General features: G+C 37.9%; 2 protein-coding genes across 2 annotated transcripts; both read right to left on the bottom strand.

Annotated features, from left to right (window-relative positions):
* Nucleotides 1–3,547: 3,547 nt before the first annotated feature.
* LOC116116156 (transcription factor RF2a-like) lies at nt 3,548–8,054 on the bottom strand. The gene is made up of 5 exons (XM_031402249.1): nt 7,932–8,054; nt 6,377–7,829; nt 6,140–6,272; nt 5,967–6,051; nt 3,548–4,174 (listed from the first exon to the last, which is right to left on the bottom strand). Exons 2-5 carry the CDS (start codon nt 7,684–7,686, stop codon nt 3,888–3,890), a joined length of 1,815 nt encoding a protein of 604 aa, XP_031258109.1. The 5' UTR covers nt 7,687–7,829; nt 7,932–8,054; the 3' UTR covers nt 3,548–3,887.
* Nucleotides 8,055–14,695: 6,641 nt separating this feature from the next.
* On the bottom strand, nt 14,696–16,290 carry LOC116116153 (protein BASIC PENTACYSTEINE4-like). The gene is made up of 2 exons (XM_031402248.1): nt 15,963–16,290; nt 14,696–15,867 (listed from the first exon to the last, which is right to left on the bottom strand). Exons 1-2 carry the CDS (start codon nt 16,032–16,034, stop codon nt 14,986–14,988), a joined length of 954 nt encoding a protein of 317 aa, XP_031258108.1. The 5' UTR covers nt 16,035–16,290; the 3' UTR covers nt 14,696–14,985.
* Nucleotides 16,291–17,385: the final 1,095 nt, after the last annotated feature.

Here is a 17,385-nt window from a genome sequence, read left to right as displayed (position 1 = left end):
GGCTGAGCATTTGGATGAAATAACAGAGCAGAAATTGGGTAGATTTGACTTATCATTTGATGATGTATAAGCGTAGACAATATTCTTGTAATAAAGGAAAATAAAAATGTCGTGTTCTGTAAGGATTTGTTCGATTTACATATGTGGGTACTCTCTTCACATTTTCAATTTATTTGTTGGAAGTTCAAGTTTGTATTGTGTTTTTTCTTCTCCCTTTGATTTCCTCCTCTCCTTTTTATATTTCTTTCCTTCGTGGTTTTTCTCTGCCCTTTCTCTATTCTTTTTTTTTTTTCTCTCTTTCTCTCTCCTTCGCCTCATTTCCACGAGAAAAACTTACATGAGACAATCTTATCACCTCATCTTGATGATGTGACGAGACCGTATAATGAAATGGTGATATATAGAATTAGTTTTCATAACCATCATGGTGGCTGTAATTGATGAATCGGTTAAAGTAGTTACTGATCAGTGATACTAATAGGTGGATAAAAGAAAAAATTTGGCATAAATGTGACAATATATACCACTATTTCATTATATAATCTCAACATCTCATCTAAATGAGGTGGCAAGATGTTCTATAAGTATTTTTACATCTCCACCTCCTTATTTATGTTGATTATAAACTTGGGCCTTTAGTCCATCAAATTCTTTTCATTAGTGTGTGGGCTTTAAGCCTTTAGAAAAGGATTCTATGCCCTTTTAGTTGGCCACCAACTCCATAACTCTTAAAACAAAAAAATTTACATAAAAGTATTCCTATTCTTTGATATATTTAAACATGCGTTGATCTTGGCCCAAAATTATAGTTTTTGGTGGCACAACTGCACAAGGCGGTCAAAGTTTTGAATTTCGAAACTGAACTGCTTCTTACGGCAAATATAGAAGTCATTTGTTGATGATTTTTTTTATAATTCCCATGTGACTTTGATGGTTGAATAGATTTAATGTTCTGCACATTTTCATATAAATGGTGTTGTTTGATGTATACGAACCGAGCCGAGTTAAGTATCTCAGTACTTGAGCTCGGCTCGTGATGAACAATAGCAAGCTTGAGCTCGAGCCGAGCTCAATCGAGCTTTAATATTCCTGTTCGAGCTCGAGCTCGTGAGTCTGGAATGGTACTTGAGCTCGAACTCGAGCTCACTCAAAACCGAGCTCAATAATTTATTATATTTTCTCTTTCTTCCCGCATTTTCTCTTTCTTCTTTTCACCTATCAATGTCATCTCATTTTATTTTATTTTTTCTCTTTCTCCCCTCATTTTCTCTTTCTTCTTTTCACCTATCACCTCATTTTGTCACCTCAACTTTTTTTTTCTCTCTTTCTCCCCGTCTCTTCTCTTCTCTTTTCTTACTTCTTCAGATCTTCTCCTTCGTCTGTATTTTTTTTTCTTTCTCCCCATTCTCTTCTCTTTCTTCTTTACTTCTTCCATATTCTCTTCTCTATTCTCACCTCCTCTTCTCTTTCTTCTTTTGCTCCTTCAGATTTTCTCCTTCATTATTTTTCTTTTACATTCTAAGCTCGAATAGAACCGAGGATGAATGAAGGTGAAAGAGATGAGTTTTTGTTTGAGCTTTGCAATGGGTTTTGAGTTTTTGTTTAAGCTTTGAAATGGGTTTTGAGTTTTTGTCTGTGAATGGGTCATAGGTGTTGTTTGTAATTTTGACAACTTAAAAACAAAACTTTTGAAATCTTGCAAATTGGCCTCCAAGCTCGTTTAAGCTCACGAGCTCGACGAGCCGCCGAGCTCAGCTCAGATCGAACTCGGCTCGTTACTGTTCACAAGCTGCTCGAACTCGAGCTCGACTCGACTTATTTCGACTCAAACTCAAGCTTACGACGAGCCGAGCTCGAATAGCTCGCGAGTTACTCGACTCGTGTCTCATCCCTACTTATGAGACAAGATGAGCAAATTATGGTTCACCCACTTAAGAAAATCCTTAGGTTTTTTTTTCACTGGTTTTAAAGGATTTTTAATTAGATTGGTTTTGAATTGTTTTAAATTCATTACTTACCAAATTTTTGATGCATTAGTTTTGACTGGCGTAAAAAACCTCAAAACCACTATATTGTATTTTTTAAGGGTTTACAAAATACCCTAAATTGAGATGTTTTGATTGATGTTAAAATTTTATTTCACAAATACTCTATCCATTACAAAACTAACCCAATTATATATAAAAAAAAAAAAAAAAATTAACCATATCATACACGTCTTCAACTATATTAAATATAAAATAATTTTAAACAATCATCATAAAAAAAAAAAATTATTAAAATCTCATAATTTCTAGATTCTTTTTTGGAGAAGTTAAGCTACAACTTTTCAATCATTCCAGATGCTGCAAAGAATGACGAATAATGATAAGAAAACTTTATTATATTTAAAGTTATAAAATACTAATAAGTACAAAATAAATAAATAACTCTTACCTTATAATTGAAAACACAAAACTCTCAAGTACTGATTGAAGTTGAAGAATTTTTATGAGCATATAGATGAACTCATCATTTTAAAAAACTGTCAAAACCGTCAAAAAATAAACTCTTAAGCACAAATTAAGTATTTTAAAAACCATTGATAAAAACCTTAAAAACCGTTACAGTGGTTTACCCTCGTAACTGTTACCATCAAACTTTTCCTTAGAATTCACTCCATTCTCAAAAGCTGTAACTAGCGGGTGAGATAGTAAATTGATTGGAACTTGAGAGTTGGTGGATTGTTGACAATTGGCAGATCAAATCCCGAACTAGAGAGGTCTGACAATTCATATTCTGTTTTGAGCCAATGTTTTTAAACCTGAACCAGGCCTTGACCCGGTCAAGAGCCAGTCCCCGGATCAGCCGGTTTTGATTCATTCTAGGCAACCATGTTCAAAGAAATACAAAGAACTAGGTATTAAAGGTCTTAATAAGTAAAAGCAGAAATACAAAGAAAAAAGGAATTAGACAATTGCAGATTTTTTGATTCATTCTAGGTNAAGGTTTCTCCATCAATAATTGAGTTGAGCTTCTAAGTGAACACCAAACATAACATATATATGTTGTTTCTTTCTTCTTTTTCTTCTCCATTTCGTTTGAAGCAGAAAAGAAAAAAGTTACTTTCTTCAAGTTGCCATACAAGCACATGATCTCTTGAGCTCATTTAGTCATGTTTTGGCCCTTTTGGGGGCTCTATGCTTAAGGGGCAAGGGCGATGCAAGAAGGTGATCCAAACTAGCACCCAAATTACCGCCTTCACACATATCAAAGGTCAAGTGCAAGACTTTACAGAAACACCCCCAATGGCCAATTGAATGTCAAAGGAACAAATCAGTAAGTCATACACTCATACTATATGGTCTACATGTCAAAATGATAAAAATCCAAAATTAAAAACGTCTTTGGGCCACCATAACTTGAAATTATATAGACAAACATCAATCAGAACCACCTGCCATTTGGGAATGTACATTGTTGCTATCAGAACGGAAATAACAGAAACTGCCTTTCTTCCCCAGTAAACCAGCCAGAAAGATAAAAGAAAAATTAAAAGTGAATACAATTCAAGAAAATTACCATTCTTTACTTAAATAAACAAAGACGGAAGAGTGTAGTTCAACTCTTCTAATGTCATAACAGAACAAAATATGTTCAAAATAATGTTTCCATATCTACCATAAATAAATAAACACTATAAATATGAATAATATAAATATTATAGTTTGTGTATGACTTCATACCACAATCCGAGATGGATGTCAGATGCAGAGGTAGAACTTGTAATCACCACGCCCAGAGACTTTTGGTGGAGAGATGCAAAACTAATGAATGAATGCGCTGAAGAAACTACTACTAAATATTCATGTGCCAAAGACTCACAAGGGATTGCTGCCCTTCCCAACCTACTGATTTGTTTCAGGTTTTGCGGTTGTGCTCCCATTCTGCTGTTGTGCTTGTGGCTGCTGTGATTGCAACTGATGATAGTTGACTTGGGAATGAGGTTGCTGATGCTGCTGTTGCAACTGATGCATGTTCTGTTGAGAAGACTGCTGTGGGTGTAGCTGGAACATCTGGGAGTTCATGGGAACCTGCTGTGAGACCATGCCCTTGGAAGGATCAGAATCCCGAGGAAGTTCTTGAGTAACAATTTTCAGCCGTCGAACCTCCGCAGTTAAGGCTTCATTCAGAGCTGTCATAATCAAACACTTTTTTAGTACACTTTAAAGTTTTTTAGGGAAGCCTGAAAATTATAATTGTGCTTGAGCAATGCATCAAAATTTTATGTAGAGAAAGCAGCTCTACGACCATTATGCCCAACAGAGTATCAACTTCCACGTAAACATCAATGACCTTTCTAGTGCTGAACAAATTCTAGAAACCTAGGATCACTAAGGAAAAACGAGCAAATGAAACCTCGTTCAACAAGAAATGAACTAATTTCATTAGCCAGCTAATAAGAAAGTGAGGAGAAAAGAAAATAGAATTTCAAATGGCAAATAAGCAATTCTCGTTTAAAGTAGTCGTTGGTCTAAATATTGGTTACATAAACCATTCTCATCACTAAGTCATACCCAATGATTTTCTTGCTTTGCTCCAACTGAGATGAACTTTAGCTTCTCATGAATTCACTTATATTTTTTTTTCCACTTCAGACTTATTGTTGTCAAATTCTCCTATTTACTACACAAACTTTAGATAAACATACTTACAGAAAGTACATATTGCCAGCAACTAACAATTTCTGCCATTTGTTCACAAAGTTAACTTTCACAAGTATTTATCCATCTTTTAAGCTTTTCTCTTCTGCCAGGAATTACCCAAACAGATGACAGAATAAAAAGACAGGAACTTGAACATTCACATCTATTAAAAAAACATAACGAGTAGGTAAACATAAATCAAAACAAATAACCTAGGGCTAAAAACAACTTGAAGGTATGTTGGATCCCCGCGTGTTCACAACTCAAATACGGCAACCAATTCTTAAATGAAACAGCAAGCTAGTTCTTAAATAAAAACAGAGGATGAATAAATGGAAATGGCGGTAATGAAATGGAACAGATAAACAAATGATAAACTGATTACTTAAAGGAAACAGATAATAAGCAAACGCAAATGGCGATGATGAAATGAGAAACAAATCATAAACTGAGTAACTATATTAGTCAAATAAAGCATTAAAAAAAACCCATCCCAGCTGAACTTCGAGGGTCAGCTGTCCTCCCCAATATCCATATGAATTTTTCCCATCATCACTCTCTCAATTGCCTCCCCTTTTTATTCACTCTTCCCCCTAACAGAATTATTCCCTTATCCCCTCCTTTACTGCCATCTGTTCATCTCATAACCAATTCCTACAGCTCACCCTAACACCTCACCCATCTAACAGCTCACTCTAACACCTCACCCATCAGAATCTTTCTTGCTATAGCCCAAATTCCTCTGCTTGCCTCCCTCAGCTTTCTTACTGTATACCACATATCGGGTGGTTTCATCAAGGTAAAACTTTCCATGTTAATCATTTGGGTAATCTGCAGCATAATTCCCATAATTGACAATAGCAATTCCGTGAAAAATGAACCAGAAAATTCAAAACAGATATAAGACAACTACTTGACTTCTACCGTCAAAGCAGAACATACAGGGAATAAAGCATGAGTTGCCTTTTGAGAAAATATTTCCTACTATTATCCTCAAACAAGCACTAAAATGCGCACTAAAAAACCATTGTATTTATGATGGCATATGACAGTCGTTTACCGGTTTTGCTACCATGAATTTCAAATGCAGATGTTGTGCAAAGATGTTTAAGAGAAGGATAAGGGGAAAAAAATAGAAAAAGTATACTCAAAGAAAGCATGTTCACGTAACAGCCAAACTGCCAAACACACACAGGAATGCAATACTACTCTAACACACTAGTCAAAGTGATGGAGTCCCTCAATGCAACTGAAAAACTTTACAAACGATTTGAATAATACCATCTCTAAGTTGCGCTTGTTGTTCCATTGCTTGAAGACGAAACTTCAATTCATTATTCTGATTTGTGAGCCCAACAGAATCTCTCTGGTAGAAAGAAAAAGAAGACAAAATGGAGGAATTTTAAGAAACAAAAAGAAGGAAGGGGCAAAATATCACCACCACAAGTACTTACCTGTAAAAGTGTCAACTGAGCAGATAATGTGGTAGCTTCTGTCTGCAGAGTCTGAACCTTGTGTTCCAACTCAGAGATATAATGCATCTTCCGTTCTTTGGAACGAGCAGCTGATTGGCGATTTGCCAAAATCCTACAATGGACCAATTACTCAAAGTAAATGACAGATATATGCAAAGCAGTATCACGATTACAACAACTGATTATGGTAAAGCAGTAGACACAAAGATAAATTACCTTTTTGCACGCTTTGGGTCTGTTAATGCAATCTCAGCAAGTTTCTCGTTAGCCATAATCTTCTTCAGTTCCGCCCCACTAAACTCGCCATTCCCAAACTCCAAGCTAAAGGCAGGTGAATTGGCATCAATTGAATTGCTGGGTGACAGTTGTCCTGGACGAGTTCCTGGTGAAGGTGGCAGTTTAGGCGACTCATCACCAAAGTTCAACTTTCCCATGAAGCTATCCATGGAAACACTTCTATAATGTCTAGTTGTAGGAGCAATGTCTCCCCCTGCACTCCTTTTAATCCCTTCCCTCTTATCAGCTGAAGAATTCATTCCTCCTCTCTGCAAGCTGTTCCCACTTTCATTGACACTACTTTCTGCTTCATTGTCACTGCTATCGCCTCCGTTTGTCTTTGTCCCACTTGCTCTACTGTCCAAATCCTCACGATTCTCATTACCATTCTTGTCATCTGTCCCCGAAGAATTCAACGCATCGATGTTATCCAAATTCATATATGCAGAAAACAAATCATCCACAACTTCCCCTTCTGATTTCCTCTCACCCATTCCTTCAGCATTGCAATCTCCACCTCTCTCCCAGCTTGATTCCCTCTTAACCAACTGCGCCGGCTTAGCAACCCCTGAATGCTCCCTACCAGACATCGTCCTCTCCAGACCACCAGCAAGTCTCGGTGAAATAAGTGGAGGCGAAGATTGCATCACAGACGAAAAGCCAAATGGGATATCGCTATTAGACCTTCTATGCTTATTGCGTGGGGGCAAACTTTCACCAACTCTTGAAGCATTACCCCGGGTAAAAGGGGAAGGTGGCAATAACGAATGCGAACTGGCATCCCTATCTTCCATTGACACATCAGTGGACACTTGGTCTGAAATTGACGTTGATGGTGAGTCTCTAAAAGGAGATGGGCTCAATGGGGGCAGAGAATCAAGTGAAAAGAAGGATGATGGTTGAGATAAAGATCGGGAATGAGTAGGTCCGGGGCTAAAATTTTGTGAACCCATTTGCTGATTCGCAGGCCTAGACACCGGGATCAGAGAATATGGTGAGAGTGGTGGGATTTGATTTGGGTGTGAAGGTGGTATACCCACTCTTTTGTTACTATCACCACTAAAATTAGCAGCAAAATGTGAAAAGTGACGAGCACGCATTTGATTCGGGTTCAATTGAGGTATATCAAGCTGATTCGTTGACAACAGAGTTTGTTGTTTAGGAATTGAAGAGGATGATGTACCAAATGAAGATTGAATTCTTTGCATCATATCAGTGTTACCACTGTTACCTTCATCACAGTCACCCATTTTTTCAATAATGCCAATCAAAATCCCCAGCTTAAACTATAACACACTAAAAATTCTCAGAAATCTGTAAAACTCGAATTCAAGACTAACCCAGTTCAATTGAAGCAAAACCCAGTCGACACCACAAATCAAAGCACTAGATTCTGCAAATGAGCAAGCACAAACATAATTACACACTAAATAATAAAGTGAAAAAAAACAAAAACAACTTGGTTAAGAAGTAATATATAAAGAACCCAGATTACCTCGTAAACCAGTCGGCCATTTCAACCAACAACACAGCGGTTGTGACGGAAATGACGAAGAAACTGAAACAATATCAGAAACAGCAGGCGCTTTCTCTCTCTCTCTCACAGTCAATAACTTTGAAATAGTAATCTTAATCTTGGAATTTCAATAAATTAATTAATTTCTTCTTCACCTTTCTCTTTCTAAAAAGTGTGTGTGTGACGAAGACTAAGACAAGGATTTCGTGACGAGAGAAAGAGAGAGAGAGAGGGGGACGCGTGAATTTAATAGTAAAAAAAAAAAAAAAAAAAATTTCATTTTCATTTCATTTCATTTGAGACAAGAGTTGAATTTGAATTTGAATTTCATTCCGACTGAATTTGACTTTCTTTCTCTTCTTCTCTCCCTTTCCCCTCCCGTGTCTCCGCAGCTTATCTTGCAATGAATTCAGCTGCCACTGCCACTTTGATTTATTATTAATTAAATAATTTTGATTTTATGCTAATTAAGTATATGCAGACAGATTTGTTGTCTCACGCCCCTACTAGTCCGTGAAAATATTTAAACTTTTTTTTTTTTAATTGGTTAGGGTGTGCGGAACAGTTTACGCGTACATCAATTAATCTCATAGGATCTTAGCATATTTTAACTAATCTCTTAAAACCCTAAAATAAACAACCGGATAAATCCTCTATTAGTGTTTGAAGGGACTCGAACCAAGAATTCATGTTGAATCCCTTAGCTCTTTTATCATTAGGTTATCCAATGTTTTTTTTTTTTTTTGTGATTGAGGGTGTTCAAGCCAGCTTGTACATATCTAAACTAATCTCCCGAGATCTGAAGCGGATAAATTCCTATTAACAATCTAAGTAGATCGAATTCATGACCTCTTGAATAATATATCTAAAAGTCATAATTCACTATTAGACCACTCAGCGATGGTTTAGGCCACCCAATGTTGGTAACAAAGCAATGTGATAGAAGATTTAAAAACATGGGTAATATTCTTGTATTTCAATAAATGTAAATTAAGTTGATATCCCTAATTGGGTAAACTAAAATAAAATTAAAAGAAAAAAATATTCTTAAATAATAAGGGGTGCGTTTGGTTTATTATTTTGGATAGGATTTTGAGAATAATATTAGGTAGTTGGATAGGGGAGTATTACGAGGTAAAATTTAAAAAATTATGAAAAAGCCCCTAGGTTTGCTAATTTAATTAAATACCCTAATATATAAAATGACAAAAACACCCCCACTACCTGCAGTGCCAGATTCCGGCCACTACCGCCAGAATCTGGCCGAAAAATCGTGTTACGACACAGACCAGTCGGATCTGTGTCGTAACGCATTGTTATGGCATTTTCCGGCTAGATCCACCACGAATCTGGCCGAAAAAAGGTCAGATCTACGGCCTGTTGTGGCCGCGACGGCCAGAAAAGGCCAAAACGACGGCCAAAGATATGGCCGTTGTTTTCAGTCAATGATGGCCAAGATTTGGCCGTCGTTGACCTCAACGACGATCATTTCTTTGGCCATCGTTCACGGCCAGATTGGTGAACTTTCGGTCGTTTATGGTCGGCAGGTAGGCCGTTGTATAGATTCCGGCTACCACCGATGGTGGTTGCCGGAATCTGGCAAGTATGGGTCACGGGGGTGTTTTTGATAATTTTTAAACTTTTTTTCAGGGTGTATTTGATGAAATCAATAACTTTATGGAGACTAAAAGTAATTAAAAAAATAGGGTAATATTTTTGGTATAATGTGCCAAACATTATTTAGAGAATAAGATTGTGAATATGGATAAAAATAATAAGCCAAACATGGCTAAGATTGGTGGCATCAATTATTGGAAAACGACTTCGTAGGTTTCAATCAATAAATTGACAATTGGTTTGAGAGAGAAGAAGAAGAAGAGTAATGAATTTTAATTAATCAATTATCTAATTTGACCGTTTGTTTAAAAATTTTAGATATATTATTCAACACGTCTTGAATTCGAAGTTCTAGAATTAGATAATTAAGAAAAAAAAAAATAATAATCCATGCACGTCTAACAAGAAATAAATTAGGATTATTAATATAGGGTATCTTATAACAATCAACCTTTTTAACTAGTAATAAATGTAAAGCCCCCACCATCCAACAAATAATAATAAATAATGTTTAAAAATTTGGAACCTAACTTTCACCTTCTCCTAACCTTTTACCTGCGACCAAATGGGCCCTTACAATAATATCTTCTTGTTCTTCATTAATACTATTTTCTACCCTCAAATATCTTGTATTTATGGCTTTCACCAATCCTAGATTGAAACATGTTCTAGACATTAACTTGTGTTGCTCAAAAACATGTTTCCGGCAGCAAATATTTAAGCATATTAATCACGTTTTAGATTTATTATTACTTAAAGTCGTGACTTTGAGTTACCTCGATTGCTAATAGAGATGATCACTGAATAATATACTCGATCGTTAACTTTAGAACCTCAAAAGATTAATCGAGATTTAAGCAGATAATCTTTGAATACAGCACACCATTGCATCCAATTACAAAATTGAGATTAAAATTCATAAATTTCAAATTAAATTGGTTTAATAATATTAAGATAGGAATGTGAATATTATTATATCAAGAACATAGAGAGAGACATATAGTTAATGGTTGCCCATACATGAAGAAAGGTCGAGACAAAAATGTTTCCGGCAATGGAAACTTACCCAACTCCATGTTAATGTTTAGTCAATGGAAAGACATATGGCTAACTAGGTTTCACGAACTCCAAAAATTACTTATTTGTCCTTGTATATTCCTCAAAAAGGGTTTATTTCTTAGGGTAATATTGTACTTAGAACTTATCTCATAAATTCTTTTTCACAATTTTGATGAAATAACTCACAATTGATCAACTCGTAATAAGTCTTACTTGCCCAATAATAGGTCTTACCTAGGGATGAGACACGAGTCGAGTAGCTCGCGAGCTATTCAAGCTCGGCTCGTCGAAAGTTCGAATTCAACTTGAAACCAATTGAGCCGAGCTCGAGTTCGAGCGGCTCATGAACACTATCGAGCTGAGTTCGACTCGTCAGGCTGGCAAGCTTGTTTAAGCTCGTTTAAGCGAGCTTAAGCGCACCTTAATACTCGTGAGCTCGAGCTCGAACACCGATATTAAAGCTCAACCAAGCTCGGCTCGAGCTCAAGCTCATTACTGTTCATCACAAACCAAACTCGAGTATCGAGATACTCGACTCGACTCGATTCGTATATATCCCTAGTCTTACCTACCTAATAATAGATATCGTATATCCAATTGTGAACTAACTATTTACAAGTTAATCCGTTAAAATTGTAAAAAAAAATTATAAGATTAAGTTGTGAAATAATCTTTATTGTATTTTTTAAAGGAAATGAGCACATAATATTAGTCTGGTTGAAGGTACACCCAATGTAACAAAGGCTCTCGTTAGTAGATCACTCCGCCAATCGCGCGATGCTGGAAACGTGGCTTTTGGGAAGCCGTTGATGACGTTCATTATGTTGACCTATAGTGGAAACTAGAAGAGGACACGTGGTGATGGATACAAAGAAAGATGAGTTTAGAGATATACGTGGCGGGATTTGAAATGAAAAGGCCAAGCTTATCCACTCTCCATTTAAGATTCGTCAATCATGGACGGAAAAAGTATATATGGCCCACCCTTAATTTCTTTATGGACCCACCAAATTAGGCAGCCAAATCCATTTCTATTATTTGACAACGACACCCCTCCGCAACACGACGTCGTGGGATTGTTTCCTTGATTACGACCTTTTAATGGAAACAATCAAACAAATCATTCATACATACATACATACATGCGTTATGCCCATGAACGCTATCAGATTGTAGGGCTGGCTAATGAACTGAGCGGCTCACAAGTCGGCTCAACTCAACTCAAGTTTGGCTCGTTAACAGCTTGATTCGTATAGTTTCGAGCCAACTAGGCTCGGTTTGTGAAAGAGAACGAGTTGAGTTCGAGCCTGCCTCGTGTCACGGGTTGGGAATTTCACACCCAAAAGGTTAACCTATTAAGTGGAGGGACTCCTCCCATTTATAAGCCTAAGACCTCCCCAATACGCTTTCAATGTGGGATTTGTTACATTTTCCCCCACCCAATCCTGTGACGCTCTCGTCACAGGTGGGGCCCCTTGCCTGCCCATCCACCTCACTCTCGTGTGGACCCACAATCACACGTGGACGCCCCTGGTTTGAAGTTTGGCGGGACATCGAAAGACGGATTGGGTCTGCTCTGATACCACTTGTCACGAGCTGGGAGTTTCACACCCAAAAGGTTAACCTATTAGGTGGAGGGACTCCTCCCATTTATAAGTCCAAGACCTCCCCAATACACTTTCAATGTGGGATTTGTTACACTCGGCTCATTAACCCAATCCACCACCAGGTTGTCACCATCGCCCAACACCACACTATCGTCATCGCCGTCACCCATTGTTGTCGCTTCTTATTGTTGTCATTGTTGTCTGGTCATTGTTGTCGCCGCCTTATTCTCGCTGTCGTGCTCGTGTTAGTGTTGCCCATTGTTCATGTTGTCAATCTCGTTGCTGATACCTTTTGATTCCAACTTTTAGTAAGTTTTTTTTTTTTTAATCTAAATGAAAACCACTATATGAAACGATTAGGATGGAAGATGCAGCATGTGACTGATGAATCTGGGTCAATTTTGATGGCTTCGAAACATAACTTTGTTTAGTTTTTTTATATATTTCTAATGCAAGCGGATGTATTGCACTTATGTATATGTACTTGCTGACTCGCGAGCCGACTCGAACTCGGCTCTTTAAACCAACTCGCGAGCCAAACTCGAAATCTCTTCTCCCTTAACGAGTTTGAGTAGAGCCAAGAAATCAGCGGCTCGTCCGGCTTGACTTGAACTCACCTCCTCCCTAAACGAGCTGAGCTCGTTTAGCCAAAAACTCGGCTCGGCTCAGCTCGAAAACAACCCTAATCAGAAGTCAAATCTCTTCACAAAAAAGCCCTTTTTTTTTTTAGGTAACGGGGTGTTTGGGCTAACTTGTACACATCCTAACTAATCATCGAGGGTCTATTGAACATTCTGTATGTCCAAAAGACCAGGTTAAGTCACAATGTTAACCGGGGTAGCCGAGCCAGCTTGCAAACACTTCAACTAATTATCGAGGTCTATTGAACATCATATAAGCTCAAAAGACAAGATAAGTAATAATGTTATTATAATAGATGACCATAAGATTTGGAACCATGAACTCAAGGAAATAGGCAAACATGTAGTCAATGACTACAGGCCATCCTGTTGGGGTTAAGAAACCCCATTTTGGGAAGGAATAGAGCAATTTGAGCGTTATGAGTTGGTGTAATTCGGTGTAACTAAACTGAAACTAAGTGCCTTCCATGAACATGGTTGTCAATGACATGATATATTCAACAATTTCTGGATTCCATTAATAGCATATAGATAAAGATGAATGAGATGAGCCGAGACTATGAATATTCCCAAGATATTATAAGAGCCCAATAGTTTGATGGAACATGTTAAGCTTCTCTTTGATCGTAACACTCCACCAGTCAAGCTTAATTTAATCAAACTTTGCCCCACATACTTATTCGGGCAAGCCAGATAATTCCTGCAAAATATCTCACTTCATTACATAAGTTTATAGTACATCCAATGAAGAATATGATAGAACAAAATCTAAAACATATCCAAAAAATAACCATAGCTTGAATATCATAGGAGAAGATGTGAAAGAACATATCATAAATTTTCTGCAAATTAATAACTGAATACTTATCCAAAACTCATCCTGCGTTTAATGTTTCTACGATCATTGAATTTATGGACCAAGGGCAAAGAATATGTCTTTTTCAAAGCCGAGTTATTATCAACAACATTACTTGGTTGAGCAACAAGTGCCAAGCTTGTATGCTTAGAGTCCATGCCAGATCCAGATGGTTGATCATTGAAAGGTTCAATTGGAACCAAAGCTAGCTGATTCTGTAAGGCCTCAACATTTTCAACCTGACCCTTTTCCTCAATTTCTGATTGCTTAAATGGTGGTTCTATGTGGAGATTTTGACGACCCTTGTTGCTGAGAAGTATGGCATGTATGACACACATGATGGAGAGGAGGATGGGGAGACTGATCACACAAGGGGCATAGTAGACAATCAACTGGTATCCGGGATGGTGTCGACTGTACATATACCATTCAAGGATCATGGCAATGCCTAAGGTGAAGGTGACAGTGCTGCTGATGATAAAGAGTAAAAAGATTCTTGGGTTGGGTAGGTGGAAGAAAGTACTGATCTTGGTAATACATAATGGTGGCTTGATTTGAGATGCAGTTTCTATGTTCATGTTGGTATCCATTCAAAATGGATTATGCAAATTTGAACGTCTAGGAGATGAGTGGTAAAAGGCAGGAAGATAATGAAGCATTGAGGAATGCAGATTTGAATTTGAAAAAAATGCCTAATAGATAAGGTCTCAATCAAATTCATATCATAGATGGAGTTATACTTTGCTTATACTTCCTTTATCACATCTCTGGTCCCTAAACGTGAGTCAATTGGTTCCATTAGTTTGAAATTTTGAAGCAAGAGTTCAAACATTTAAATATGTTTTTTTCTCAGTTAAACTAATCATATGATTATATAATTGGTTATTTCTTCTGTTTCATTCTCATCTTTAGATGATAAACAACCAGCTGTCAGGGAGGAATTATCTATCCGCAACACGCCGTGTGGCATATGCCAACTGGTCGAAAGATATTGGCACCTGGTATGGCTATTACATCCTAGGCTGCAGAATCTATTACAGAACAACGGTAGTTTACAAAAATTCCCTTCCATCGGGATGAAGGTCTGAAGAAAGACTACAATGGTCTGTAAACAGAAGCAAGGTAAACAGCTTTCCATCAATAAGCTACCAACTGCTTTAAAGCTATACAGCCACATTAGCTAATTTAAATACCAGTTATATTTTGAGCATAAAGCAAAGGAAACATACTCCATTAAATGGATCATTTGCACATTACTTGATGGTAATGTAGCGATTGGTCCCATGTCTGGCCCAGTAGTTCTTGAGATCAAGTGGTACTGACAGATCCTGGCCTTCAGCTGCCAGTCGGCTAAGTAATTTTGTAAAGACGCTACCACTCATCTTTCGGCCCCCCACACGGGCATGGCGCTTGTTTGGCATCTGTGGCAGCGGGTATGATGACATGGTGGTTGTGCAACAAGATGATTGCCAGCCACCGTTTCCCCATTTGTAACATTGATGGGGACTTCCCGTGCATGAGCAAACTGGCACAGGCATTGTTGATTCATCAAAATTGATCAGGTTCAACCCTGCATCCTGATTCTCCCACTCAGACTTTACCTTCTTTCCTTCAGAAGCAACTTTCTTATTCAAATCCTCACCCACTTTCTTCACCTTTCTTGGTGAAACAGATGCCTTTGACATAACTGCTTTGTTCTCTTTCGTTCGTTTTGTCTGATGTGGCTTACCTGTTTCAGAAGAAATGACTGATAAGGGGAAGGCATCAGTTATGTGCACATCCCCTGAATTAAGGGATTCTATTACATCACTTGGATGGTATGTCGGGTGGTGCATACGCTTTCCTCCGCGTTGAACTCCACCACCCACAGGATAGTTAACAGAAGTTTCACAGTATTGTAATGCGGCTAAGGCATTGTCACGGGCTATCAGGGCATCATCACGCTCAGCAAGGGCTTTATCTCGCTCCTCAAGTGCCTGATCTCGAGCAACTAAGGCTTCCCTCTTTTCAGATAGTGCCAAATTCCGCTCCCGGATAGCAGCATCCCTCTCTGCCAGAATGGCCATGATCTTCTTATTCATGATCAAGGCATTACTTGGTGGTTCCTTCAATTGATGATGGGGCGTCATATTCCACTGCACATGTCATTTATATTTTACTCAGTTGGACCATTGAGTAGCAGACAAAAACAAAGATGAATTAACAAGCATCAATAAAAAATTGTTCTTACTGCCTGTGTATGTGCCCCTTTGTAATAATCCGGCTTATATCTCCCACTTTCATGTTGCCCACCATCATCCATCTTACGTCCACACACTATTGGAAGTTGATAATTTATCTCAAGCTGCTCCTCAAAGTTCAAAGTTCAGAATATTGTAATTCCACCTGTTTTACAGAAAAGAAAATGTCTTCTATTTCAGAAAAAGAAACCAAAAGCCAAATTTCAACAAAAGGAGCAAGCTATTAAGTAAAGGACTTTACAAACATTGTGAAAAGTAAAAATATGTGCCAACAGAACTGCAATAATATGGCTTTAGCAAGAAGACAAGGACCTAATAAAAGATCTCAAAAAGGCCGAGATATGAATATTCCCAAGATATTATAAGAGCCCAATAGTTTGATGGAAAATGTTAAGCTTCTCTTTGATCTAACACTCCACCAGTCAAGCTTAATTTAATCAAACTTTGCCCCACATACTTATTCGGGCAAGCCAGATAATTCCTGCAAATATCTCACTTCATTACATAAGTTTATAGTACATCAATGAAGAATATGATAGAACAAAATCAAAACATATCCAAAAAATAACCATAGCTTGAATATCATAGGAGAAGATGTGAAAGAACATATCATAATTTTCTGCAAATATAACTGAATACTTATCCAAAACTATCCTGCGTTAATGTTTCTACGATCATTGAATTTATGGACCAGGGCAAAGAATGTCTTTTTCAAAGCCGAGTTATTATCAACAACTACTGTGAAATAATCTTTATTGTATTTTTTGAAGGAAATGAGCACATAATATTAGTTTGGTTGAAGGTACACCCAGTTTAACAAAGGCTCTCGTTAGTAGATCACTCCGCCAATCGCGCGATGCTGGCAACGTGGCTTTTGGGAAGCCGTTGATGACGTTCATCATGTTGACCTATAGTGGAAACTAGAAGAGGACACGTGGTGATGGATACAAAGAAAGATGAGTTTAGAGATATACGTGGCGAGATTTGAAATGAAAAGGCCAAGCTTATCCACTCTCCATTTAAGATTCGTCAATCATGGACAGAAAAAGTATGTATGGCCCACCCTTAATTTCTTTATGGACCCACCAAATTAGGCAGCCAAATCCATTTCTATTATTTGACAACGACACCCCTCCACAACACGACGTCGTGGGATTGTTTCCTTGATTACGACCTTTTAACGGAAACAATCAAACAAATCATTCATACATACATACATGCGTTATGCCCATGAACGCTGTCAGAACTGTGGGGCTGGCTAACGAACCGAGCGGCTCGTGAGCCAGCTTAGCTCAACTCGAGCCTGGCTCATTAACAGCTGGGTTCGTATGGTTTCGAATGAGCTGAGTTCGAGCCTGCCTCAGCTCGGCTCATTAGGCTAGCGAGCCGAGCCCGGCTCGAATAAGTGGAGGT

The sequence above is a fragment of the Pistacia vera genome, unplaced genomic scaffold (assembly GCF_008641045.1).
Source record: "Pistacia vera cultivar Batoury unplaced genomic scaffold, PisVer_v2 Contig762, whole genome shotgun sequence".
NCBI classification, from domain to species: Eukaryota; Viridiplantae; Streptophyta; class Magnoliopsida; order Sapindales; family Anacardiaceae; genus Pistacia; species Pistacia vera.
This window is presented reverse-complemented; position numbering and strand designations above follow the sequence as displayed.

Bases quoted from the DNA above. Each gene is read 5' to 3' on its own strand.
- LOC116116156 (XM_031402249.1), bottom strand. From the start codon at position 7,686: ATGGGTGACTGTGATGAAGGTAACAGTGGTAACACTGATATGATGCAA. The intron at 6,052-6,139 runs GTAAGTACTTGT...TCTTTCTACCAG, and splicing joins CTCAGTTGACACTTTTACAG to AGAGATTCTGTTGGGCTCAC. The intron at 4,175-5,966 runs GTATTATTCAAA...TGATTATGACAG, and splicing joins ACAAGCGCAACTTAGAGATG to CTCTGAATGAAGCCTTAACT.
- LOC116116153 (XM_031402248.1), bottom strand. From the start codon at position 16,034: ATGGATGATGGTGGGCAACATGAAAGTGGGAGATATAAGCCGGATTAT. The intron at 15,868-15,962 runs GTAAGAACAATT...TGACATGTGCAG, and splicing joins AAGGGGCACATACACAGGCA to TGGAATATGACGCCCCATCA.